Source organism: Enhydra lutris, unplaced genomic scaffold, assembly GCF_002288905.1.
Source record: "Enhydra lutris kenyoni isolate GAN:26980312 unplaced genomic scaffold, ASM228890v2 scaffoldscaffold70, whole genome shotgun sequence".
NCBI lineage: Eukaryota > Metazoa > Chordata > Mammalia > Carnivora > Mustelidae > Enhydra > Enhydra lutris.
In genome coordinates this window covers 7,622,067-7,633,650 of record NW_019154154.1, presented here as the reverse complement: position 1 = coordinate 7,633,650, position 11,584 = coordinate 7,622,067, and the positions used below count along the sequence as shown (strand labels likewise).

Sequence of the window (11,584 nt, the reverse complement as noted above, 5' to 3'; positions counted from 1 at the left end):
GACCCAAGAGTTGGTCTTCTGGGATCGTCTGGCTGAGCCAGCCATACTCCTAACTTGCAATAACTCAGTACAGCCTTCGTTTCCCCCATCTGCTGGAGCTGCTCATCTCCAATGTTGCTGCATGAAATCTGTCTGTCATACACTCTGTCATTTTCTCAGCAGACAGGCCACTCTTACACTTTCGTGACGTTCAGACATAACAGTTGTCTCCCCCCGACACACACAGCTGCTGACATGTTTTGCTTTCGAGGAAAGCTGACATGAGAAACAGAAAAAACTGATGTCTTAAAAATGAAGAGAAAACGGGCAGCCCCTTGGTCTTTCTCTTCCTTCCATCTGTGTGATCCTCACAATGAGGTAGAACATGATCAGAACCTGCAAGTCAGAGTATGTCCTGTAAAGCAAGTGGAAATATTAAGTAATTCAAATTCTCTTTGTTGTTGTTACTTAAGGAGAAAATGCAACACCATGAATAAGCAAAGGCAACAAGGAAGTTTGTCCCTGACATCATCGCCTGGGACTCACCCCCCTGCATTCTGAGCACCAGACAGATGGCCAGATGAAGCTGCCTACTGGAAACACACAGTCTGAATGAGCTGGTGAAAGTCATTAGTTGCTGTGCTGGAAGTTTCTCCTGAGAGACTCAGTCAGTGAATCCCTTATGCTCAGCTCAGAAATATTGGACGTACAAGTGTTGTCAAGTTTCAGAAAAAATTGAACCATGGGGGATCCTGGGTGGCTCAGTTGGTTGAGGATCTGATTCTTACTCTAACTTCAGATCTTGATGTCATACTGTGAGTTCAAGCACCATGTTAGGGTCCACCCTGTGTCTGGAGCTTACTTAAAAAAAATGAAAAACCAGAAAATTAAGCACTGTGGTGGTACAATAAATGTATTCTCTTATTCAAGGTGAAAGGATTATAAATGGTCTTTCCTCTACTTGGAGAACACAATCGAACACCCTCAGCATCTGAGGGATGTTGACCCTTTTGATACCTGGGCAGGGAGGAGTAGGTGAGCACTGAGAGGGTCCTGGACGCAAACACTCCAGGGGCAAAGGCAAGGGCAAGGATCCAGGGGCATTAAGTGCTTTGCTAACAAGGAAACCAGCCCCTGCAGAGTAGGGGAATGTAGAGTCCTCCGGACATGGTGAGCCTGTCCTCAGGGATGAGACCAAGAGAGCCCAAATGCAGGACACTCAGTCACTGCAGAGGAAAGAGGTTAGTAGAGGTGATAACTACCTAGTCAGTGAGGTGCTGCTGGGAAAATCCAGTCATCTGGAAATAGAACCTTGACACCTCCTCTTCCCAGAAGGGAACCAGGATTCCTACTGGAGGCATTTGCAATGCCTTGGAACGCTCTAACAAAACCATTTTATTTATTGTCGTTCACTGGTTTTAGTGGATATTACATAAGGAACAATGGCACAGAATTCTTGGAGGTAACAAACTGTCTGCAAGGTCAGTGTGACAAATCTCAGGATAACAGGAATCCCTTAGGATTGGAGGAGTTTCTCTCCATCATTTCCTGGGTCTCAGAGTCTTAACTGGACAGGTGATCTTTCTTACTCGTGAGCTGCCAGTGGTGTCTTGCGGCCATTGCTGATGTCTGAGGCCTGTTGTGATGCAGGCTTTGAAAATGAAAACACAAATACATTAAATTTTATGGTTTAGCTCTACAAAACTCATTCAACACCTCAGTAGTTAACTAGTGTTAAACAGAAAAAAACTTTTTGACAATACCTTCCAGAGTACGTAGTAGCAGGTGAAGATAAAGATGACGTTGTCGTGGTGCTTGGGTGCCTCAGTCAGTTGGGCAGCTGCTTTCCACTCAGGTCATGATCCCTGGGTGCTGGGATGGAGATTTGCATCAGGCTCCCTGCTCATTGGGAGCCTGATTCTCCCTCATTGTCTGCCTGGTGCTCTGTCTCCTTGTACTCTCTCAGTATCTATCTCTCTGTCAAATAAATAAATAAAAATTATAAAAAAATGATTCTGTCATATGAGGTAACATTCAAATTCCATACACTGAAAACCCATGTTAAGTATATAATTCCAGTTTTCACTTGCATTGAGTAATCTGGAATGATTGGAAATGTTCAGGTAGAGCGAAATCATTATGTCCTTTTAGAAATTGTTAATTTGCATATGTACTCCATATACTACACTGTATACATGTAAAGAAATTATAAGTCACTCATCAAGTTTACTTATATACATAAGCATCAATAGCTTTAAAATATAACTATTAGCTTAAAATTTTTAGTCATTCTGGACCCTGATTTGGATAAACGTTACACTCTTTTTTTTTTTTTAATCTTAAAGCACAGACAAAAATACAATATATAATGACATATACTGTGTCTCCCTGCTATTAAGTTTTCTAGGAAGTTTCAATTTAAAAACATCCAAAAAGATTCTGGAGGCAAGGATAATACTTAAAGAAAACAATACATGGTTGAAAAATCCATGCTCCAAACTCAAGTAGAAAGTGTAGAAAGGAAAGCAAAAAGAGAAGTAGAAAGTAAGGGAAACGTTCAGAAATTGAAAAACTCTTTTGTCCCCTATTTAAGCCTCATGCACAAGAGAAGATGTTCAGAGAAGCTAGAGCCACGGGTCCCAGACATGCCCACCTCAGCGAGGCCAACAACATCTGTAGGTTCCCCCATGGCCCTGCCCTGCTCCTTCTTGGTGCTCCTGGTGGTGCTCACTTGCCACTCCCTCGGCTCTCTGGGATGTGACCTGCCTCAGGACCACGGCCTGGTGCCCTGGAGGGCCTTGATGCTCCTGCAACGAATGAAGAGACTGTCTGCTAGCTCCTGTGACAACTACACAAACGACTTTGGCTTCCCCCAGGAGGCGTTTGATGGCAAGCAGCTGCAGAAGGCTCAAGCCCTCTCTGTCATCCATGTGATGAACCAGAAGACCTTCCACCTCTTCTGCACAGAGGCCTCACCTGCTCCTTTGAACACGACACTCCTGGAGGAATTGTGCTCGGGACTTTCTGAGCAGCTGGGCCGCCTGGAAGCCTGTCCCCTGCAGGAGGCGGGGGTGGGAGAGACGCCCTTCGTGAATGGGGACTCCATCTTGAGGAACTACTTCCAGAGAATCTCCCTCTATCTGCAAGAGAAGCAATACAGCCCTTGTGCCTGGGAGATGGTCCGAGCAGAGATCATGAAACCCTTGTATGCATCAACAGCCTTGCATAAGAGATTGCGGAGCAGGAAGGGACACCCCTTTCAACGTGGAAATGGTTCTCTCTGAATAACAATATCACACTCCCATGTGTCTGTAGTGTCAAAGACTCTCATTTCTGCTGCCATCATGACATGAACTGAATCAATTTGTCACATGTATTCAGGAGTATTAGGCAACTTGAACTCAACGTTACAAACACCTGTTGCTTTCAGATGACCATGCTGATCTGCCTATTTAGCTATTTATTTATTTCACTATTTATAAGATTTGTTATTTTTTTATTGTATTATATTAGTTGTACCTACCCTTTGTGGTTAAGAGAATTGTATATGTTTTACGCATATTAAATTCTTTATTTTCTGTTCATTAAATGTTTCTATAGAAAACTTCTTGTGTTTGTTTCTTATTGAAGCAGGAAACAAGTCTGATTATAACCTAATGAAAGAACAGACTGTACAACTCACTCACTCGTTATTTCATTTTCACATTAGAAGTAATCGCATCGACTCCCTGGAAGTCACTTTGCATGCTGTCTTCACGGAAAAGGCAGACTTCACAAGTCCAATGATGTGTCGGTATCTTGGATTTTGTAGAAAATCTAACCTCAGAACAAAAATCATAGTGAAGTAATATCAGTTATGTTAAAGGGAAGTGTGCGAAGAAGGGAAAATATGAATTCTGTAAGTAGAAAAGGAAGCAGACATGTCAGGAAATGAAAGGAAAAGCATCAGATACATTCTACATCACAATGGTAGACACACAAGTGCGATTATTCTTTATGGAATGGATTGTTCAGGGGCACCCGAGTGGCTCAGTTGGTTAAGTGTCTGCCTTTGGCTCAGGTCATGATGTCGGGGTCCTGGATCCAAGCCTTGTGTCGAGCTCCCTGTTCAGCTGGGAGTCTGCTTCTCCCTCTCACACTCCCCTTGTTTGTGCTCGATGTCTCTCTGTGTCATATAAATAAATAAAATCCTTAAAAAAAATAAAACAAAACAAATCAAAACAAACAAAATGGATCCTAGGTGCTGCCATTTACAAGCCATTCCATTCACGTAAAGCCCAGGAGCTAAGTGGTTCCCTGGGAGGAGAGCGTAGAATGAGAAATGGTGCCTCAAGCCTCCCCTGATTAAGGGAGAAAAGAACCACACTGCAAACAAAGGTCGAATGTCCCTAAGGCAGTAGCATAAGAGCGAATATTGGTTAAGAGTCTATTTCAAAGCTGAGAAAGTCTTCAAGGAATGACATCATTGCAAAGGGTGCATGGAAAGGGTCCACAAATCTGGGAAGTAGAAGGGTTATGACCACGGGGACCAGCTGTTTTTTTTGTTTTGTTTTGTTTTAAGATTTTATTGATTTATTTTGACAGACAGAGATCACAAATAGGCAGAGAAGCAGAGAGAGAGAGAGAGAGAGAGAGAGAGAGAGAGGAGGAGGAAGCAGGCTCTCCACCGAGCAGAGAGCCCGATGTGGGGCTCGATCCCAGGATCCTGGAATCATGACCTGAGCCGAAGGCAGAGGCTTTAACCCACTGAGCCACCCAGGTGCCCCGGGACCAGCTGTTTTGACTGAATCACTCACCAGAAACCATACTGGTGGCGGAGGAAAGGCGAGGAACAGAACAGAAGCTAGTGACTATAGATAGAATATAGATCTGGGAAATTTACCTTCTTTGGGCTAATTAAACATCCATGAAAAAATGAAAAAATAATTGAAATGGGTGATGCCTTCTAATGTCTTTTAATCCATGTAAAGCATATATAAAGAAAAGCAAACAAAAATGAAAAGGCATGAAAAGGGTACTGGAACATTCTGCAAATGGAAACTACCCTGTTCTATTGAAGACTCATGAATAGAAAGAACTGAAGATGAATTGGGGGCCAAGGCACCCCCCACTGTTCCACCAGGCCACCAGAAGCCCTCAGGTACAGTGCCCATCCCCTCTGCTGGGCTCCTACTGGTTCCCCAAGTCAGATCTCAGCTCTGGGCTGTGAGCTGCCTCCTGGCCCCGGGCACCTTCACAGGTGGGCCTGCTGCTTCTGACACAAAGGAGGAGCATCAGTCCCTTCTCCTGAACCAGGGACACCTCCTCTGGGACAAGGTGCGTGGCTGCCAGTACCAGGAGGTCCACGCCAAGTCTGTCCTCCACAAGATGCTGCAGCTGACCTTCACCCTCTTCCTCACTGGGCGCCACTGTTTGCTGCCTGAACCCATCCCTGCTGGGGCAGCCAGAACCCTGGAAACCTGTGTGGGACCTGAACAGGAGTGGGGGAGCCTCCCCTGGGTTTGAGGGCCCTTGCCCTAGCCTTGAAGATGTGCTTCCAGAGAATCCATCTCCATCTGAGACAGAAGAAACAGAGTGACTACCTGGGAAGAAGTCTGAGTCAAAATCAGGGGGACTCATCTCTTCGTATTCAAATGAAGACGTAAGGAAAGGGAAATGATAAAAAGGAAGAAAGCAAGAAAGGGACCTGGAAATGATATTCTTGACCTACAACACTAAGTCATATAGCCATGAGTTCCATCTTTCTAAGGACTCCTCTTTCTGCTTCAGCCATACAATGTGTTGAGTTAAGTTACTCAGCATTGTGGGTAAAATGTGTCTGTGACAGGACTGTCCCTAAGGGCTTCTGTCCTCAGGACAGATCTAGCCTGAGGTTGTTCACATGTTCACGTATTGCAGGATCCTCTGGTTTCTGGATCAACACTGAACCAGTTGGAACGTTTTTCCTACCTCACAGCTGCAGTAACAAGAACAAACCAACAACCCCCAAGTGCAAGAAGACAAAAAACAACGACTCTTCTTAGATCCACTCACAGCTGAGGTCCCAGGACCAGTCTCAGCGCTGGTACCAGGAGAAAAAGGAGCGCACAGACAATCACACTCGCCAGAATAAGGCAGTGATAGGCTCTAGAGCTGTTACGGAAGCATGGCTCAAGGCTCTGTGTGCTACCACTGGACAGTTACAACTCCCTAGTTGGTGGAGCCCACAGGTTTGTGAGTTGTACCTTCGGAATCTCTGCTAGGCTGCCCCTGTGAAGAACAGAGGGAAATCTTCTGGCTTTGCCAGCAGAGGGGGGGGAAAGCAATCACTCTAGAATAGTCTGAGGCTACCTTTCCACAGTGCTAGAGGCCAAGGGGATCTGTGACCAGGAGACTGAAGGAGGGAAGTCAGGAAGAGGGGACAGCAGACTTCCCACTGGAGATGCAGGGGTGAGTCTGGACTCTCCAACAATGCACGTCCTGGAGACATTAAATCGCAATGTGTCTTGCATATTTGGAAATCGAGGCATGGTACTGAAAGTCCTTCCGTCTCACCTGAGAGTGGAATGAGAAGATGCCCTAAAGCTTCAGAGAACCTTTGATATTTAAGGCTGAGAAGGAGAAGGGGAGCCTTTCAAGGGCACAGAGATGGGGCAGCCAGTGCAGGTGGGACGCAACCAGGGAAGAATGATCTCCAGGAAGTGTGGCAGAAGGGAAGATTCAGAATTTCCCAAGAGGAACCTCTGGCAGGAATTTATCCCATGGGCTACAGGACTGTGCCCTGCATCTGGATTCTGCTTCCACCTCGTTGTTTGATCGTGAAAACCTCACTTGAATGCTCTGTAGCTCAGTCTCCGCAGATGTAAAGTGAGGTGGAAATATTCCTAGAGCTGTTGTGATAATGAAGTGGCCCATTTCAAAGCATCTAGTATCTTCCACTGAGTGAGAGTTTAACAGAGGGGATTATATTCTTATGTTTTCCCTAAAAAAAGTTATCTTCTCTTAGCATTTTCCATATAACTGACTGCAAAGGGCTGATCCTCAAAAATATCATTGTGAAAAAAAATAAAATAAAATACCCATTGGGAACGGGTGTCCTATCCATTGAATGTAATTAGATACAAAATAAAGTAATATGTATACAGATACTGTACCTATGTCGCATACTCTATATGTTCTAGTACAGCACGTTTCCCCTTTCTCCATGCCCACTGAGATCCCATCCTTTCACTCTCCAATCACAGTGTTTCCCCCTCCCTCAGTGTAGAAACCTCCTGTGAGCTCCCCTCCTTCCTCCCTCCTCAGGATCCTCCCCTGCCCATTCACACAGCTGCTTCCTTTTCCTTTGTGGTTTCTGTCTGGCCCTTTTACTTCCAATTACAAAGCCACAAAGAAAAACACAAGTTGTTTGAAATTTCCAGGTTTTTTCGAAACTCTGCTAGCAGTAGCCTTGCTGTTTTCTTTTCTCCTGGTGACTATTGTTGACCTGAGGGAATGTCCCCACTGTGGTGATGTCACAGTGGCAGGAGCAGAGAGGAGATAGGAGCAGCAGGCTGCTGTTCTGTGGCCTGTCACAGTCTTTACAGGGGAGCTGCCAGCGAGGGGGCAAGGTGGGCTAGACAGTGACCAGGTGTGCACACGGGCTCATGTTGTATGTAGAAGTCTGTCCCCTGGTGGGAGATTCTCCTCCAGAGCAAGCAAACAAACACAAACAAACAAATAAAAACTTTCCTGGAATGAACGGACTCTGCTAGTGTTAAAGCCATGAACTTCAACAAAAATACCTTTTTTTTTTTTTTTTTAAACTAAAACAGCAGATAGGTTCCTGGTAAAAGTGAGCAGAAGGTCCAGAGTTTTTCCCCATCCTTCCTGCTTTGGAGCTTCAAGGTCTCTCCCACATTTCAGCATCCCCCCACCTGAGGGAAATTGTTCCAATTGCTTCCAACAATGTAACAAGTAGTTGTTAGGGTTGGGAACAAGGCTTCAACATGCCATGGGCTGTCTTGTGGACATTGCTCGTGTTTGAGCCTTGTTTTGATGCGGGCTTTGGAAATCAAATAAAATAGATTTTACATAATCATTTAATTCTTCAAAATGTATTCATCGAATCAGGAATTCTATCTGGTACTAAATAGAGAAAATATTTTGAGAATAACTTGATGACTGTCTAGCATCAAGTGAAATTAAAAATCATTTTCTCATTGAGGCCATACTAAAATACAGTACAGAAAAAACATCCAATAAATGTTTGAAAATTCATTGGCTGTTTTCAATTTGGAATGATTCTCAGTATCTAGGGACACTGATAATATTATGTCATTCTAGAAATACTTAATTTGCATTGTACTTTTATATTCCCATTTAAGTAAGAAAAATGTAGAAGTCACTCATCATATTCAGATATCAAGTAAAGAATAATTAGCTTTAAAATATAGCTTTCAGTTGAAATTTTTAGTCCATCTTAATTCTGAATTAAATAGAGTAAAATGAACTCTGTCTTTTTTAATCTATGAAGCAGAGCTATAAATACATAACAATATAGACTCTAAATCTGTGTTACCACATTTTGTTGGAAGGTTCAATTACATAAATATTCAGAAGACTGTGACAGGAGACAGCAATAGGAAAAAGAAACAGTTGAGAAACCCATGCTTTAAACCCCAGTAGAAAGTGTAGAAAGGAAAGCAGAAAGAGAAGTAGAAAGTAAGGGAAACATTCAGAAATCAAAAACTCCTATGCCCCCTACTTAAGCCTCACGCACAAGACAAGATGTTCAGAGAACCTAGAGCCACGGGTCCCAGACATGCCCACCCCAGCCAGGCCAACAGCATCTGTAGGATCCCCTATGGCCCTGCCCTGCTCCTTCTTGGTGGCCCTGGTGGTGCTCAGCTGCCACTTCCTCGGCTCTCTGGGATGTGACCTGCCTCAGGACCATGGCCTGCTGCATTGGAGGGCCTTGATGCTCCTGCAACGAATGAAGAGACTGTCTGCTAGCTCCTGTGACAAGTACACAAACGACTTTGGCTTCCCCCAGGAGGTGTTTGACAGCAAGCAGCTGCAGAAGGCTCAAGCCCTCTCTGTCGTCCATGTGACGAACCAGAAGACCTTCCACCTCTTCTGCACAGAGGCCTCACCTGCTCCTTGGAACACGACTCTCCTGGAGGAATTGTGCTCGGGACTTTCTGAGCAGCTGGGCCACCTGGAAGCCTGTCCCCTGCAGGAAGCTGGGGTAGAAGAGATGCCCCTGGTGAATGGGGACTCCATCCTGAGGAACTACTTCCAGAGAATCTCCCTCTATCTGCGAGAGAAGCAATACAGCCCTTGTGCCTGGGAGATGGTCTGAGCAGAGATCATGAAACCCTTGTATGCATCAACAGCCTTGCAAAAGGAATTAAGGAGCAGGAAGTGGGACCATTTCAACATGGAAATGATTCCCTCTGACTGATAACATCACATATCCCGGAGTTCTGTCGTGTCAGAGACTCTCATTTCTGTGGTCGCGAAGTCATGAACGCAGTCAATTTGTCACGTGTTTTCAGATCATGTCAACTCTACAAGGAGTAGTTGCTTACAGATTACCTTGCTCATGTCTATTTATCTATTTAAATGCTTATTTATGTAAATATCTATAAGATCAGTTTTCATATAATATTATGTACACCTTTACATAGCAGAATATAATAAAATATATTTTTATATGTAATCAGTATATCATTTTCTTCTTTATGGAACTTTAAGGACAAAAGGGTTTTCAAAGAGGAACACCTGGTCTGATTGTGTGTATCTTCATTGGAAATTGGACAGCAGAATGCATTTACCATCATACTGCATTAACGTTGGAAATGACAACTGGCTTTCTCTAAGACAAGTTGCATGTTGACCTTGGGCTATAGGACATAATAAATACAGATCTTGATGTCTACATCTTTGGTTGTAGGGATATATAAATATGATTGCTGTAGGGATGGGATCTAAAAACCTCCTATTTAATGTTTTAATGAAGAAGGAAAGGAAGTGACTTCTCTCACCTGCTGCTAGAACAGAGAGGTTGAAGCACACAGGAAGTGCACACAGAAAAGCTGTAGACCCCTCAACAGGTCACTGGCAGACATGGAGGCATGTATGTCCAGTGTCAGGGGGAGGTGAGCTGTCATTTTGACAAGAAATGCCATGGCTGAGGTCCACATCTAGCAGGTAAAGCCGAAACAGAGGTGCTCACGCTGGGAGATGGTGTTGTGTGAGAAACAGACATAAACTTGATTCTCAGGCTCTTCAACCATTGAAAGGACGGGAGAGAATTGCCACAAAGGAAATGGTGGACTCTTGGCCATACAGCACAGGGTAAGAGAGGATGCTGGTGAGTGTCTTTAAGAAAGTAAATGTGCTTCGAAGACCATCAGCGGATTCCTGGAAGATGTGGACTGAAACTGCCTATTATGTCAGAAACACAGATGCCTTTGCTGACCTTCCTGAGAGTCGGTTTGGTGGAATGCATAAGCAGAGACTATGCTGGAGCGGGTGGGAGCATGAATAAGAGAAGTCAGTGCATCTGACTTGGAGAAGAATATTGTGTGGGATCTGGGAATAATGGGGTTCCTTATTCTGCGCATAATTTGCCCTTTTATGTCATTTCTTTTTCCCTGAGTGATTTCATGGATATGATGTTCTGCAAATCATGTTAATATGTTTAATGTTGTATTTATTTTTCATCATGACTGAACTACTGATGGTGGTTTATCTTGTCTTGGTTCTTAATTCCTTGCACATCTGTGAGCTGCTCGACTTTAAGAATTCACTTGGCAGGAATGGATAACTCATTCAATCCTTCAGCAAATTATCTATTACTATGGAGAAGATCATGTTTCCTGGAATTATTTGGCATCATTAATTAGGTTCCTTAGCCCCGCCATGTGACCCTGTTTACTAAAGCGGCATAATATCCCATTGCTTTTACTAGAGAGTTTGATGTGGTAAAAATTCTTCTCTGTTGCTCACTGCTAGTATTTCCTCATTTTTGGAATACCACAATGTTTGGTGGATATCCACATGACAAGATTCTCATGCACATAAACACTGACAGACTTTCTTCAAAAATGAGGGTGGGAAGCTGGTCAGGCATTCTCTCTTGTAATATTTAGAGCAATGAAAAATCTTTGGTCAAATCAGCTGAAAATACATGAATCATGGAAATCCATAGAGCAATAGTGAGCTGTATGTAATTCAGGAGTACGAACAGATTTAACAATTATGACAGAATAGAGTGAATATTCACTGAACTCATGCACTGAAAGGCACCTCGCAGTGCATCTTCCATAGGGAATGGCATAAATATGGTAGCAGTCGTCTTATCTTAATTCTAACAGCTATATATGAGAATATTGTTTGTCTCCTCCTCCAAAATTCTTGGGAACAGTGTGTCCTACACTTCAGTAGCTGACTTGCAAAGGAGGCAGTCTCCCAAACTGGAATTCTGTTGTGAATTCTAGGAAAGGCTGACCCATTCATCCGCCATTGCCAAGAAGGGTTTTTATTTATCACCAGTGATGAGACGGTGGCTTCTACGAACATCTGAGAGTCGAGAATAAATATCTAGGTGGAAGTGCAGAAGAACATGCTATTTCCTTAA

The 11,584-nt window shown here is 43.8% G+C and overlaps 2 protein-coding genes across 2 annotated transcripts; both read left to right on the top strand.

The window, feature by feature from the left end:
• Positions 1 to 2,549: 2,549 nt before the first annotated feature.
• Positions 2,550 to 3,263, top strand: LOC111159862 (interferon alpha-1/2-like). The gene has a single exon (XM_022522512.1). The coding sequence runs from the start codon at positions 2,577 to 2,579 to the stop codon at positions 3,261 to 3,263; it is 687 nt and encodes a 228-aa protein (XP_022378220.1). The 5' UTR covers positions 2,550 to 2,576.
• Positions 3,264 to 8,761: 5,498 nt separating this feature from the next.
• LOC111159861 (interferon alpha-1/2-like) lies at positions 8,762 to 9,301 on the top strand. The gene has a single exon (XM_022522511.1). It carries the CDS (start codon positions 8,762 to 8,764, stop codon positions 9,299 to 9,301), a length of 540 nt encoding a protein of 179 aa, XP_022378219.1.
• Positions 9,302 to 11,584: the final 2,283 nt, after the last annotated feature.